Here is a 16550-nt window from a genome sequence, read left to right on the forward strand (position 1 = left end):
CTCCCACATACACACACACACACACAAACAGAATAGGAAGGAAATCCTTTGGTCACAGAGCATTGGAATGAGTTACACCAAAGTTAGAGATGAGAAATATATTTCCAGTGGCTGGCGCTTGGTAACTGGGTGTCCGTGTTTCAATTATTTCAACAATATTTCATCATTAATCACTGCCACATATGCATGGCAGAACCAATTTACTGTCAACCGCACCGCTGAATCAAACCAACCACACTGCTGTGCTAAGCTGGAACTGGACATATAGTATATATACTGCTGCAACTTATATTAAGTTAATTACATTTCTTATGCTTACAATTGTAAACATATAAATAGTATGAGTATATTATGAGTGTTCCTTGTTTTGTACTTTTCCCTCTTTTACTTTGTTTTTTGTCACTTAGCTTATATATTCTGACAGTATGAAGGCACAGGGAGAGGAATAAGTGGTGCAGACCTACTACACAGGTGAATGAGTGATCGATGTGAAGACACTTGGTTTTCATTACAGGACAAAGCGGGCTGCCCAGGGCTTTCTCCATTTTCATTTCTCTCAGTTTCCCCATAGCATCTCTGTCATTGTTGTCACATCCAGCTGGGCTCTATCGTTTCAAATGAATGAAATCAAGCGTGTTCAATCCCACGTTATAAATGTTTTCTATCGGCCCTGGTATCGACAAGCTCGACTTCGGCCTCCTCTGGAAGAGTGGCTATTGATTGACGATGAAGAGGAAGCCAGTTGCCCCAGCTGCCTCCACTTGGCAGAGAGGTTGGTCTCTTACTGCTGTTATATATCTGCACACAGGCTCAGGGGCCTGCCAACTCTGTATCCTTCCCCAGCAATAAAAGGTCATTTGAGAGGAGATGGTGTGTCCTTTTGTGCGTCACAGTTGTGCCTGGAGAAGTGTTTTTTTTTTGTTTTTTTTTTGCTTTGTCTTGTTGTTTGACCTCTCTTCCTGCTCTTTTAATCTACTTTTTTCCCTCTTTTGCTCTGTGGGTATTTAGAAGGTCAGCGGGTGTTTAATTAGCGGCCGAGTCAAAAACCCATATGCTGACCTTATGGTGTACACTGGGGTCTAGTTAGCTCAGAGACACACACCGACGCACAAACACATATATATGTATGCGCTGCAAAAGCCGGCACACACAGGACGCACATATGCAACACGCATACACACACACTGCTGAGCTAGAGATGCGCTGTATTGTACATTAGTGTAATCTGGGGGCCCAGACTGGTTCACAATTATGTTAAGCCGATGGAGCTGGCTGCACAAGTGAGATAACGAGATGCTTACTCACACTAAGCTCCGACCGAAACGCCGCACAATGATATTTCAGACTGAGACAGGGAATCTGCAAATTGGTCTGTGGTATATTTTTTGCGCAAATAATTGTGGAGCGTGAAAAAGGGCCTTTAATTTCCGTCGCCCCACTCTGTTCCCCTTATCTCCGACATGTCTGTCTTTATCACTCCCTTTCTTTATTTGTCTCTCTTTTTAAGATATTTCGGGCCCCAAGCTCTGGTTTTGCACCTGTCACTTTCCCTCTTATGTGCATCTCTATTTCCATCTCTTTTGTCTCTCTCCTACCCCTCCGACTCAGTCTCTGCCCCATCGCCTCCACCATCTGCCCATTCCCTTGCTCACTATCCTTCTTTACCTCCTCATTCTCCCCTCCCTTGTTTCTTCCTCTCCCCAACATCTCTTTCTGATAGCATTTCTGTCTCTGTCTCATGTATCACTTGAATATTGATAGGGTCTTTGCGACACAGAGAGAAACTTAAGACCTGATAAGCACAAGGCACACGACTATTAGCCTTAGTCTTCTCTGTTCACCTTACTTCCTTGCACGCGATCCATCTACATTAAGTTTTCCATGTGCATAACCGACACCGGGAATAAATCACCAGACACGCCACGGAATAACTTATTTCCCTTGGACAGCAGTGGCGTTTTCCCACACTTCTCATGACTTGAACTTCTCACAGTAACAGCACACCAAGTTCACTTGACCCCCGATCCCACGAGACCACCACACCGAGTTTCATGTTCAGGGGTTGGAGTCGCTGTTAAACACTGTCTGTGGGTCAGTTTACTGCAGCTCCTTTTTTTTTAATGTGTACCACTGACAAGGAAATGATAAATCGCTCAGCATCTACAGTCAACATTACCCTACTCAGGACTTACTATGGCTTCTGTCTAACTGAATCACAAGCACCGAAAGTCATATTCCATTTAGCAGATCCTTTTAAAATGCTTCAGGGAATTTGAAAATGTGAATTGAGGGGATTTGACACTTAAAAGTTGAACACGACGGTGCAGCTCAAATATTCATGTGAGCTTGTTAATCCACTTTTCAAAAGGAATTATTAATAGGCCAACTTAGAATAGACTCTGTAGATGCCTACAAGCAGTTCCGTCTCCCCAGCTGTGTTACATAAAGTATAATGAATTCAGCATCTAGGATACGTGAGAGAGAGAGAGAGAGAGAGAGAGAGAGAGAGAGAGAGAGAGAGAGAGATAACTTACTTTGATTTGGAGCATGACTGCTTTATAATTAGACCCTCAGTACAGACAGAAAAACACAGCCAATTCAGGGTGTTTTGTGAACTTGCCACTGGACGTGTATGATCTTGAATCTATACTCTTAATGATTGCATATTATATATATGTACAATATATCTATGTGCTCAACATATCTTGAGGACAGAACAGCCCTGGAGCTGCAGTGCTAAAGCGCCCTCTGGTGACAGTCTCAGGCTCTCTGCATGATTCAGCCACGCAAGCTTTGGTCACCAACTTTTATTTGGAACACTCAAATAAGCTCATGAGTTTTGAAACTAAGCAGTCATTTCTCCACAAGATAGTGCAAATATTAATTAAAACAATTTGGACTTTCAAACAGATTTCATGCTGCATCATCATTTTCTCCAGAATTGAGATGTAGATTATGACAAATAACTTTCTAACCCAGCCAAAGAGTTCAAACTGACTGCACAACCAGTGATCATCAAAAACTCATTTATACTTCATATGACTTCATATATCTATATTAAAGACTTTCATAATACATAATTCATCACAATAAATATTTATTCCAAGATTGATTGACGTGAACTTTTTTTTAACCTATTTATATATCAGTATTACATATCTGCAACCTCATATCTCTAGCAAGTTCTGGGCTTAAAAGACATAACATGAAATCCATTCATCATCCTCTCACTTCCGTCATGAACTCTGGGGTCCCGTCTTGTTGCTGAAGGGCCCCGAGTGACTCTGCCGTTCCTCTACCATACACAGGATGGCCTCTGATAGTTTTCTGATGTCGCTGTGTGTGTCGGGATGTGCGGCCAAGGCCTTCAGAAGATCAATGACACCCTCCTTCTGGAGCATACTGCTGTAATGTGTGGCTAGAGGATAGAAGGAGAGAGAGAGAAAGAGAGATGGGGTTGGAAATAATAAGAACAAGAGAAAGAAAAGAAGCCCAGATGAAAGGCCTTAAAGTGATCGACTCCACTACTACTTCACTTGGTAATGCACCAGACAAGTTTGTATTAATCCACTTAAGGTGTAATATTTTGTGGACAACTAAATTGATTAAAGACAAAATTAGTTAACTTTGAAATTTGGTTTCCCAATCAGCTCCATTTCACATCTAAATGGGTATCACAATACACATACTGCATGTCAAACAGACAACCATCACATAATACAATCTGATTTAAATATAGTGACCCACAGGAGTTCACCCCACATTCTCCAGAGTCACACTTCCAGAGAAAGTAACACCACAGTAATCTGTTTGTGTGTCTTACTGTTCTGACTGCAGACCAGATGTACGGCCCAGGCTGCCCACAGCTGCACTCCTGAGGGCTGGGAAGTCTGGAGCAGAGGGCAAAAAGGACGGAACGACCTGCAGTATGGGTGGAAGAGTGGGTGGGAGAGCACACTGAGATAAGAAGGGTGAAATTGTATTTGCAAGTAATTCTGAGCATTGGTTTAATCCTGCTTGAAGTACCAGACAGGCGGGGGGGTTTTTGCATCATAGTGTCAGGTAAGCTGTCAATCACAGAAAAGCATTCTAAATTGACTTTTTAATACTTTTCTAGGATTGCCTATTTTTCTCTGGCACTAATGGTCTGTGTGGCAAATCCCACATATATGCCACCTAAGCAAAAAGCAAACTAAAAGAAACCATTAAAGGAATTTGCGAATAATATTTGAAGCAGGTCAGATATACATTTTTATATACATTAAATCGATGCAGACAAAGACCTGTTGAGACAGTGTGTAACAGCATTGCAGAGAGACTGCAAGAATGTGTTGACAATGATGGGAAACAATATGAACACTTGCAAGTGAGGACAGAAGTCTTACTAACGTGTTATTTCCTGGTATTAACATTCTAGAAGTATCATTTTTAGCATTAATAAATGTTGTAACAATTGAATGTTGAATTATTTTGTTATTTTGTTAGAATGAATAAATAAGTTAAATGTCATGATGATACACCTTTGTTTTCATTATTATTATTAAAAATTGTATACCCACTTTTGGAACACAGTATGACATCAAATGCTTGGAATGATGGGAAAACAGGCTGTAGTGCTTCTGCATAGACTGCTGTTTAGTTCAGTTAGTTTTTCTCTCACCTGTAAGAGACCATTTCTCTCTCTGGTTGGGTCCATGTCATTATGGAAGAGTGCTGCAAATAGGGAGAGACAGGTTAGATGAGCCAAAGATGCATATACTGTACGTTAGAAGAAAACCAGCATGCAAAACTTTCTCTCTGACACACACACACACACCAGCTGCTCCAGGATGGTATTGCGGAGCTTGTCGTCCAGCGTCCAGGCCTCCGGTCTGGAGGCGAGCTGCGCCAGGATCCCCCCGGCAAAGTAGCGGACCCCCACCTCCACCTGGGAGTCCTGCAGCAGAGTGAGGATGTGCTCCAACAGGTCCTCCTCCATCATGTCGCCCTGCAGCTCCTCCACCTCCGCTATGTTGTTCTGCAGCACAGGTAGTATGGTAGTAGTAGTCTTGATAGTAATAATAACACAGTAACACAGGATGTAGCATTGGCACAGAGGCATTAGGTGGCAGAGAGCACATCCACAGTATTATCGCAGCCTAACTTTCTATTTGCACTGGAAAAACTCACAGGCTTATTTTGCATGCACAACAAACTATTCAATTTCTCATGTTTATTCCTGCTGGACAATTAATTTGAAATGGTTTGGGAAAATATGAAGCTAGTTGACAGGACTGTCAAATTCAGATGCTCCTTGTTGTCACAATAGGCCCTGCGGGTGGGAATGGTTGCAAAACACAAACAAGGAAATGATGTAAACACTGGAGATGGATTTTGAGTGGATCGAGCCCGATGGCAAAATTCATGTTTAAAGTAAGAATAGTTTCCCTTTTAGAACGCATTCTCATGTTGCAGCTACAGCAAAATCATGTCTAAACAAACTAAAATCATTGAAATATGGATTTTGATGTTAGAATACGCAGTATTGTTCCACACATGATAAATATTTAAAACTATAAACAACAACAACAAACATCACATACACACACACTGAACCCACCAGAAGGCCCAGAACTTTCTGCTGAATGGAAGATTCAGTGTAGTAGGACTGCAATGCAAGAGAGGGGCAGCATGAGGGGATGAATGATCTTTGTATACTGCATATCTCTTCAAAATGCAATGGGATGTTTCCATGCCTGCAAATGTATGTGGTAGCTCATGCAGAATTGGTTCTTTCTGTGTGTTTGTCTGAGCAGTATATGAACCATATGCTTTCTCTGTTTGCAGGGAGAGTATGTAAGAATGTATTACTTAGTGTATTTTGCATTCATTTGTGTGGGTAAGGTAGAATGTGTGGTAACGCTTTATTTTACAGCCCGCTAATTACGGTGTAACTAGTTTGTAATTATGGGGTACTAATGAAATAACAATGCTGTAGTTACAGGGTAACAAAACAAGAAGTCAGGGAATTAAAGGGTAACAATTTTGTAATTATGAGAGAATTATAAGCTAGTTATGGTGTAACTGTTTTTGTAATTACTGCATACTTAAAAAATAATAACAGGGTACAAACAGAACAGGGGGGACTAAACAAATGTTATTGGTTCATGCACTGGAAAAAGAGCATTGTAATGCATGGGTTGATGCACAGGTTGTTCTGAAAAAAAAAAAGAAATTCTACACCTGAAAAGGTGAATTGGAGATGAATAACTTTTCTTTTTATTTTCCTAAAGTATCCCCGCAGATATGATAGTAGATAGTAGTAATAGGCAATAGCAACATATAGTAGTAACAAAAGTAGGTAGTAGTAAGATTAGAGTGAGCTAACTTGTGGCTTAAAACAGTGAAAGTGCAATTAGGAATTAGCAATTAAATAGATGTTTTCTCCATAAAAAATACGGTATCTTAATACAAATTCCAAATATTCAGTTATGTGTTTTTTAAGCATGTGTATTTTATAAACCATGTACAAAGTGAGACATCTCTGTCATCAAAGTGACTGGAGCCTGAGCTTCATCTGATGAATCATAATGCAGCTGGACACAATGCAGCAGAGTTCATAGAATTTAGAATGTCAGTGTCATAAAGACAGACTGACCTGAAGACAGACTCAGACTCACAGTTTCATCTCTGATCGGTGTTCACCTGCACATTGAGACAGAAAACTCACGTTGCTTTCATTTGGAGAAACATCAACAATATCTGCCTTTTAGAAAGGAAACCATGGAGAGTGATTTCCATCCTGGTGAGCCACATGTATTTATAATTGTATTATTTACCAGGAAAAGATTAGTACAGAGGATTTTGCTGAACAGACAAACAAGAGACAGACAGTCAGGACAGACTAGTTGTTTGTGTTGAAGGATTTGCATTTGTGTCCAGTTCTTCCTTAGTTTGATTTACATTGTAAATTCACAGTTAGATTTGTTGCTGAAACAAAACTATGATGAAAAGCATAAGAATCTGAGGAAGCAACAAGCGAAATGCGTTGTTCGCTCCTAAAGCCTATTTTTGCAAATGTTATAAGAAAAATAAAGATGTGAGTAAACTGGCAACAAAGTCTAACAGTGTGCGGCTGGATAATTCCTTTATATGGACTATGATGAAGTGTGTTGACCTTGAATGAAGCTACATCAAGTGGCCTCATGGTTATTTGATTATTAAGATGTTGCCATTGCATTTCTTTCAGCATCCATGCAAATGGTCACTCGACTCAACGCCCTTAATGACGATCACCATGAAAACTGCATGTTTGCGAAAGTCCTGAACAAGGAGCAATACCTTTATGCTGAAGCCTTTAGTTTCTCTGGAGTGACTGCTGAGCTCGACTGTGACCTTTCACCTCAGTCTGCTGTTGGTCTCGGCTCCAAACCTGCTTGTGGATTTGTGAGCCTCAATATATGGGAACCAATAGCCAGCACAGCTTCATCAGCATACAAACTTCTCTTGGATATGGATGAAGGACACCTTCCTCCCACAGAGAAAGAGTCTCCTCTCATGACCGAGGACACAGTGTTAGGTAATGCTGGAGCATCCATCCACCCAGCTCAGCATGTTGAGGCTCAATCCAACCTGCTCTGCCTTGTTGAGGCTCCATCCCATGAGGCTCAAACTGATGACTTCAAAATCATTGAGAGATTGAGGCTGCTTCAGCACTCCCCCTTTGGTTTTGACGATGACATCCACCTGGAAAAAGTTGGAAAGAGATACCTCTATGCTCCCCCATGTGACACATCTGGATTTGTGGCTGACTGCTGCTCACCCTGTGGATCCACTCTGGGCTGCCTGGATGAGTGGGAGCCACTGGTCAAATCCCACTTTGACTTGGAGAAGGAGGGATTTGGTGAGGAGCTCCTCTATGCTTCATCACATCTCTCTAGATTTGTAGTTGACTGCTCCCCACAGCATGGGCCGACTCTGGACCAGCTTGACAAATGGGAACCTGTTGTCAGCAGCACTGACTCTCACCTGATGCAGTTCCTCTCAGTCCTCCCGGAGGAGGAGGAACTTCATCAAAAGCACATGAATGCTTCCTCAACAGTGAGTTCTACATGTATGGCTGCCTGTGCTGCACACCATGCCGCTACTCAAGATCATCTTGATGAATGGGAGCCAATCGTCAAAGCTGATTCTAAACTGATGCTGTTCCTCCAGGACTTGGAGAAGGAGGAAGAACAATGTCCTTTTATCATCAAGAGTGAAACGGTCAACCCTTGTGCACAGATTGAGGCCTCTGCTGAAAGCTCTGTCACCGTCCTGCATCAACCTGAATGTTGTGAGGGAACAGAAGTCTCTGTCCTCTCTGCTGGACCTGACAATAACTCCACCTCAGAGGAGGCTCTCCCCGTCTCTCCTGCTGAATACACCCTGATTCACCTGCTTCAGGAAGGATCAACCAACCTGCTTCAGGAGTCCGAGGCTCCAGCCATCCAGGTTGAGGTCAAAGCTCCACCAAGCCTTGTGGTTGAAACTGTAAAGGACACCAAGGATCTGTCCTGTCTGACCCTGGAAAAAACACTTCCACCCATCCAGCTTGTCGAACCTACAGGACCTCAGAGTTCCAGTGCCAAAGACAGCCTGTTGACAAAACCAAAGAAGAAGAAGTGCGGCTTCTTTTCTTGGCTATCCCGCATATTCCGGAGGAAGAACAAGAAATCTGCTGGCAACATGGCTGCAACAGCAGAGACGCCACTCCAACAGACCTGCCAGACAGAAGCAGATGAGCCAAAGCCCTGCTTGACTGCCCTCTCACCTGCAGTCCACTTCTGAACTGTCATCTTCCTTCCACTTTACACTATTGAACAACTGAATCATTTTATTTGAATACATTTATTTGCACACCAGCTGTTACAGTGTCTTTTATGCATTTCTTCAAAACACACCTTTATTCCTGCAGTTATGGGCAACCTGTAGCCTAAAGCAGTGAAAGTGTAATGGAATTAGTAAATACATGTAGGCCATTAACATTTTCAATACCTCTATTACTAACCATACAAGCGCGAATTCGCAATAGCTGCAACGACGTATGCGCATGCACACACGCGTGGGGACATTTTTATGGACCAACCAACCAACCAAATGACCGACCGACAGAGCGAGCTATAGAGCTCCTGGTCGCAGCTAATAATCAATATTTATTCTGAATGTGGCTGTTTTTTCACTGAGAGTTCATTTTGCTTTTAATATACCACTTGTTTTCTGTAAAAAAAAAAACTAAAAAACAAAAACATAAAATTGTTATCATTATGGTAACGCTACAGGGAACAAGCACCGATAACATTTGTTTTGTCCTGTCTAATTACGTTATTGTACCCTGTAATTATTTTACACCATAACTACCTTATAAATCTCTCATAATTACAAAATTGTTACCCCTTAATTTCTTGTTTTGTTAGCCTGTAACTACAGCATTGTTACTTTATTAGTACCCCATAATTACAAACTAGTCACACGTAATTACGGGCTGTAAAATAAAGCGTTACCAAATGTATCTGTATGCATGTCTATATAGCAGTGTGTACTCGTGTTTTAGTGTGTGTATCAGTGTTTTCTGGGATCCTCTACCTCCAAAACCTCTTCGTACAGCTCCAGGCCCTGGCACTGGATGAAGTTGCGGGCTGCGGTGGGCGTCTCGTCCGTCAGGTTCCACAGAGCGCTCAGGGCGAACTTCAGAGTGGTGTCCACCACTCCCACCATGGCCTTCTGCTGCACAATACCCAGCAGCTGCTGTTAAGACGCAGAGACAAGGAGAGAGCATGAGACAGAGGGGATTGATGAGGGGGGGTGAGAAAGATATTTTTGTCCATTTTGTTGCCATTTGCAGGAATATAGGAAACATCCACTGGAAGTTTAGGTGTACAGTCTTGAATACAATGTATTTGGGATGCCAGACATATGATAAATGAAAGGGACTGAAGCAGAGAGAGAGGTGGGCTTGATTACATGGAGAGAGAAAGAGAGGAGAAATAGAGAAGTATTGAGTAACGGAGTAATAGTAAACAGAGAAGGATTGAGTGCATGGAGGAATGGAGTGACAGAGGCTGAATGAGTATAGGTAATGGAAAACACAGCAAGAGAGAAAGACAGACAGAGAGACAGGGAGAGATACAAAGAACTGGAATTACACATATCTAGCACTAAGCCAAGGACGCTGTGTGCGTTTGAAACTAAATACACTGAGCGGGTAAGCGTACCTTCATAATAAAGATATCCGTGCCTAGCTGTGTGGTCTCCTCTGTGGATAACTGTAAATAAAACAGACAGATCAGTGGTTTGAGTCCCAGCCAATCTCCTGAGTGTCCAGCAGAAACCATAAAGCTCGCTGAACACTTAGGTCGTCCCTGGATGGAATTTGAGATGGCGCTTGCTCAAGTTTCAAGGTAACCCTTGTCGGATATTCTCTTAATATATTTTATTACATCCTGTCACTGCTTTTAATGCATAATTTACCAGTCTACAGGAAGGGCTTTCTTAGATTTCACAGGGAAATTAGCCCCATAAATCCTAAACTGGACTAAATGAAAGCTTAAAACTGGTTGCTGAGGCAACGTCATCTTTAAGGCGTGGAGCTCCCAACAGGTGGGAGTAACAAGTGCCACACTATTCTCCTGTGGCAGAGTAATGTGCAGTAAGTGAGCAGCGTCTTGACCTTAGCCACCAGAATGGAGATGACAGCCACGGCCATCCTCTGCAGGGTCGCATCCTCATGGCTGCTCAGCCAGTTCATCACCAGTTTGGCTGCTAAATACCTGAACCATGGACACAGCATGGATATCACACACAAAGACAGAGCACAGTATGAAATTTACCAATAATGCACAAACAAAGCTCCTGCCCAAGTCTCTATTCTTTTTCTGCAGCCTACTGTTACATCTGGCAAAACTATACATTTTTTGACATAGTTACATTTTAAGACAAAGTTGATTGTTTATAGTTTAATCAGAATTTGTTGGTAGAAAAAATATAATGCAACTCTATGAGAACATGGGTATTCTTGGCTACTGTAATAAGCATGGACTGATAGAACAAACTGTAACTGATACAAAGTAAACTAACTTGTCAAAAGGGACGTCCTGAAGGATGTAGTCACTGCAGAGAGCCAGCAGACAGTTCTTTTGCACCTGGAGGGATGGAAATAGTTTAGGCAATGAACAGACATATGGGGGAAAGATCTGCTGTATTAGAATGTATATTTCATTGTATATTGTTGTAGAAAATGATATGTCTTGGTATGTGTGAGAGAGAGAGAGAGAGAGAGAGAGAGAGAGAGAGAGAGAGAGAGAGTGAGAGAGAGAGAACAATTATAATATATAATATACAAAATATAAGGGTGTATGTGGGTGTATGAGTTCTACAGAAACTACAAATATAGTGCAAAGCTGGGAGAGTGGGAGCTATAATCAAATCCAACAATCGGTCAATGTCTGGTAACAACAGACCCATCTGAGCCACATTTTGTTATATTTTGCTGTTCTGTAACTACATGAAGTCAACATGGAGCTGTAATCTGAATCACTGACCGCGTCTCCTTACCTGCTGGTGGCTGGGGAAGTTCTTCATGGCGTACAGCAGCTGGGTGACAGTGGAGCTGAGCAGGTGGACGGGCATGGCCTCCGCCAGGTCCTGAGTGGTCAGGCTGAACACACATGCCGTGGCCACCAGCTGGACGTGCAGGGAGGCGGGGTGGCTCTGCATCCCGCTCAACACCAGCTAAGGGAAAACAGGAGGTCTGAGTCAAAGTCGGATACGCATCAGAATCGGTGTGTTCAATTATAAGGACCCAGATGTCCTGTGTGAGGTGAGGAGAGCAGAACGGACGGGACTGTGGTACCTTGAGGATATCTGGTCGGGGTTTGTTTATGTCCATGGTCAGATTGTAGAGATGGACAAGAGCCTCTCGTATGAAGCACTCCCTCTCACGGTACCTTCTCAGGGCCTCACACACCTGGCTCTCATTAGCCTCTCCAGTCACCTGGACATACACAGCAGAGAGAGAGCCAAGAGACAGGAAATGCATGTTCAATAAATATACAAAATAGTGCAACAAGGACAATATGTGAAGCTTATGCAAGAGTGAAGCTCATGTTTATAACCATAACACTCTCGGATGTCCTCACATCTCTAGAAGCAAATGTCTTATTGTTGGAATGAGATACATATGAGAGAAATGTCTCAACTTTATGCTTGATGCTAGTGCTAGACCCTCAGAAATAATGCCACAGATCCTCAGAAATAAAGAGTTACTGGAATGAAACAGAGCCTTGGTTACTTTTAAGTTTTTCCGCGAAGAGAGGACATCACAGGAGCTAACTCCAGTGGCCACCAGGCCCAAGAAGACCAGCCCTCTCCTGGCCTCCACAAATGCTCTGACTGCCGCCTCTGTGATTCTCTTCCGTCCCGACACATCTAGAGAAACAAGGGCAGGGAGGACCTGGGGACTCCCTTCCAGGAGCTGCCGTACCGTCTCATCCCCCTCCCTCCCTTCGCTGTCATCCGCGGACATCGCTGCAAAGTGGTCGTCTGAAAAGTCCAGATGCCTGAGAGCGTGAAGTTGGCTGAGGACAAAGAGCAGCCTGGCAGGCGACATATCCAGCTGACGCAGCCTGTGGGCGATCAAAGACCTCAGGGTGTTCCTGCACTCCAGGAGCGCCGTGAGCTCCGAGACGGCGCTGCAGGAGATATCCAGGCTCTCCAGCTGAGGGAGAGAGCAGATGTCCTCCAGGACGGCGTCGGTCAGGTCCGTGTCGGCCAGGTTGAGCGTCCTCAGGCCCCGTAGGGAGCTGAAGCCGACGCGGCCCCCTCCGTCCTCCCCGAGAGACTCCCGGTCCAGATGCAGCCCGTTCACAGACAGCCTCTGCAGGCTGGATCGGCACTCCGGGTTGGAGGCCAGGCCCGAGACGATGTCGGCCCCGGTGAGGCCCCCGGGGGCCCAGGAGGCGTCCAGTTCCTGGAGCCGGTGAGGGCAGAGGGCCAGGCGGAAAGCGTCCGCGGACACCGGAGCGCAGCGGATGGAGGCTCGGCGCAGACGGAGCTCTTTGCAGTTTCGGAAAATCCCAATGGTTCTGTCATTCAGTAGACCTTATAGGAAGAAAACAGAGGGATGTTGTAGGAACAAGCAGCTTAACCTCAGTTTAACCACCTTTATATACGTGGAATAGACTTTCCCTACCTTTTCAGCTTGACAAATTCATAGTACACAGCATGCTAGGTAGTAAACTGATCTAAGTGATATCATGATGGGATAAATTAATGCTTTTCTGAGCATATAATTGATTGTTGTTTATGTGGTTGTTTGCCTTAAGATGATCACTGACTGGACTGACTGGTAATAGTTAACCCATCATTTCATTCACCACTACATCACTGGGAACAAGACAGACTGCAAAACGGTTTGACTTTGACTCTGTCCTTTCCTCCAACTTGACACAGAACTACCGTGGCACTACTTGGTAGCCACAGTCGCCCTCAGTCTTTCTGTCCGATGCTGTTGGAGTCTCGTCCGTCCTCCTGGCTTACCCTCAGCTGCCATCTTACGCAGTAGCTGGTCGGCCATCTCCTGCGGGAGGAGCGGGGCCCGGCTGAGGCGCAGGGAGCCGTCTGCTCGCCGGCTGCACAGAGCGCCCAGGCTGCGGCACACCTGAGCCAGGCAGAGGTCACACAGGGCCTGGGGGCCGTCGGCATCCTGCAACACATCAACAGGCAGGCAGAAGTCATGCTACCGGATTATTACGTAAAACAGTGTAGGTGTAAGGATAAGTGCAGTGGACTTAACTAGGCATAAAAACTACTGATGAACTACTTATAAGGCTATGGGTAATAGGGTTATATCTGTCTATATGACCTCTAAGGGTGTCATTCATTAGACTGTGCACTGCAAAAAATATCAGTCTCAGCAAGTCATTTAGTCTATTATTGAGTCCTAAAATCGTAATTTTCTTAAAATAAGTAAAAAAATCTGCCAATGGCGTTAGATAATTTCACTTGTTTCCAATGCAAATCAACTTGTTTCAAGAACTGTGTAGAATTAAGTGTCATTTTATTGATAGCAGTGCAGTGATCTGCGTTATTCTGACTTGTTTAGATAGATAGTGACACTCATTTCTAGAAAATTGTTAAAGTGCATTGGAAACAAGTGGAGTTATCTCACCTCATTGGCAGAATTTTTCTCTTGGTTTAAGAAAATTAAGATTTGAAGGCTATATGAGACTAAATGACTGGTTAAGATGGATGTTTTTTTGCAGTGTGTGCAGCAACGTCCTTAAGATGTAAACAGTTTTTTTTCTTTTCACATTAAAGATGTGAAAAACCCATATATGACCACACAGTTATTTCTCTTTGCGCCATAGGCTTTCCTCCCCAAGGCATAGCAGACCCACAGTGACATAGGATCTGTGAACGCCGCAGGAGTCTAATTTTATCCGCAACAGATGAGACACTGCACACAAGTAAAGCCCGTTTAAATCACCTAATCCAACTGATCTCTGTAGGGCAAAGTGGACAAAAGCAAGGCCCTTCAGCAAAGGTATATACTGTATGAACATTTGTCATTGGCAGACGGGGCGAGAGCACGAAAATAACATAGGCAATTTTTAGAAGGGGAGGGGGGGACGTGTGTGTCACTCACCATGTTTGGAAAGTAAACAATCAAAAGAAGAAGAAAAAAAAACAAGAAGGCTCAAATAGAGATAATTAGACTCTCAGGAACATTTTCAATCAAGCGACAGCATTATTATGGACTATAATTGCCTCGTGAGAGGCCACTTCATTAAGTGATATATATTCATAAAGTTATGAAGTATTATCCAGTTCTGGTTACAGTCGCTGCTGCTGCTGATCGTCGAGCGTGTAACTGTCACAGCCAGGTCGCCTCCTATTGGCCAGTTCCTCTGACGTCATCAACTGGAGGGTTGCGCTTTGACAGTTCGTTGGCTTCTTTATTCAATCGTTCATTCCTCTATTCACTCATTTATTTGTTTATGCACTTATATATCTCTAGCCTATATGTATGTGTATGTATATAGACATATCTATCTATCTATCTATCTATCTACTTATTTATCTACTTATTTATCTACTTATTTATCAAATTTACTACTTATCTACTTATATTTACTTATTTACATATTTACTTATTTCCATGTCACTACTCAAAGTATCCATAGATTTCATTAAAGCCCTCTAAATGTACTCTGCAATAATTTAAGAAAAGGAAAAGGAGGGTAGGTAACTCATTTAGCCACAAGGAGGGGCTCACGGAGAGAGCTGGAGACTGGATCATGGCCTGCAGTGAGTCTTTGAACCCCTTGCAGATTAATAAAACTTGAAAAGTCTGACTGATCGTTTTATTTATGGTGTGAAGTGAATGTTTAATAGTGAACAATTGTCTGTCATTATCCCCATCAGTCTTCTCTTGGTTATCTATTGCCCTTTATACAATATGAAACATGGAGTAAATCCACATGGAACTCGGTCATACAGCTGGATTCATCTGTTGCTTCCATAACGAACTACAAAGAATATTAACAGGGCCGTAAAACAATTTTATTTGTCATAATTCCCTAGCCTCCACTCATTTTCCTTCAAGAACTGGAATACAATAAGACAAGAGAGAGAAACAGAAAATTAATTTCCAAGCATGAATGGAATTAGCATGTAATGTCTTCTCTCCGCTTCTTTCAGGAACCTTCTCCTCCCAACACATGTTCTCCTATATATCATTTATTTAGATAGGACGACCTCTACCATATACAGACGACCACCTTGGAGACACACACACCCACTCACACACACGCACAAACATATGTTCCGGACACACACACACTTAAACACACGCGCGCGCACACACTCACTGGCATACACCCACATCTATGAATGTCCTGCCTCTAAGCGAATCTGTCCTCCCACATGCTAAAGTATTCCCCCGCAGAGAATCCCCATGCATCAAAGCCTGTACTTCCTCCTTAATCCAAAACATTTAGCCGAAAGGCGTTCTCGTTGCCTGCGAAGACCTCTGCATATTGTCCTCATAAGCAAATAAACACAGCTGCCAATAGCTCTTGGACGGCCACAAGAGACACACACGCACACATCCTTGTGGAACAAACACAGGGGAAACGCTCCCCTCCAAAACAGACCTCCTATTATTATGATGAAGCTACTGGATCACTCAGTCATTAGATTAGAGTTGATAGAAAACAGCTTTGTGACGGGGGAATAAGACTGAGAGAAATGGGCCGCCGTGGTTGTATGAATGAGGATGAGTGTGTGTGTGTGTGTGTGTGAGAGAGAGAGAGAGAGAGAGAGAGAGAGAGTTTAAGTGTGTGTCATCAACTTCTCAGATAGATGGAACGCTTTGTATCTACAAGGCTGACAGACAGATTGCGTGCATGGGAGACAAACTAAGCCCATGAACAAGACCTTATGAGATTTAAACCTTGACAGCTAGACTGAAATTGTGTGTCTGTGCCGTGTGTGTGTGTGTGTGTGTGTGTGTGTGTGTGTATGTGTGTGTG

General features: G+C 43.3%; 1 protein-coding gene across 1 annotated transcript; it reads right to left on the reverse strand.

Annotated features, from left to right (window-relative positions):
• Nucleotides 1-3236: 3236 nt before the first annotated feature.
• On the reverse strand, nucleotides 3237-14697 carry LOC139641794 (protein zyg-11 homolog). Its single transcript, XM_071516391.1, has 14 exons — nucleotides 14663-14697; nucleotides 13555-13720; nucleotides 12308-13116; nucleotides 11870-12010; nucleotides 11572-11748; nucleotides 11095-11159; nucleotides 10688-10787; nucleotides 10233-10283; nucleotides 9604-9765; nucleotides 5600-5647; nucleotides 4817-5017; nucleotides 4661-4713; nucleotides 3824-3921; nucleotides 3237-3418 (listed from the first exon to the last, which is right to left on the reverse strand). The coding sequence occupies exons 1-14, from the start codon at nucleotides 14663-14665 to the stop codon at nucleotides 3237-3239; spliced, it is 2256 nt and encodes a 751-aa protein (XP_071372492.1). The 5' UTR covers nucleotides 14666-14697.
• Nucleotides 14698-16550: the final 1853 nt, after the last annotated feature.

Source organism: Centroberyx affinis, unplaced genomic scaffold, assembly GCF_046629955.1.
Source record: "Centroberyx affinis isolate AG114_WGS23_722 - 3 ecotype Tasmania unplaced genomic scaffold, CSIRO-AGI_Caff_v1 ptg000400l_1, whole genome shotgun sequence".
Taxonomy (NCBI): Eukaryota; Metazoa; Chordata; class Actinopteri; order Beryciformes; family Berycidae; genus Centroberyx; species Centroberyx affinis.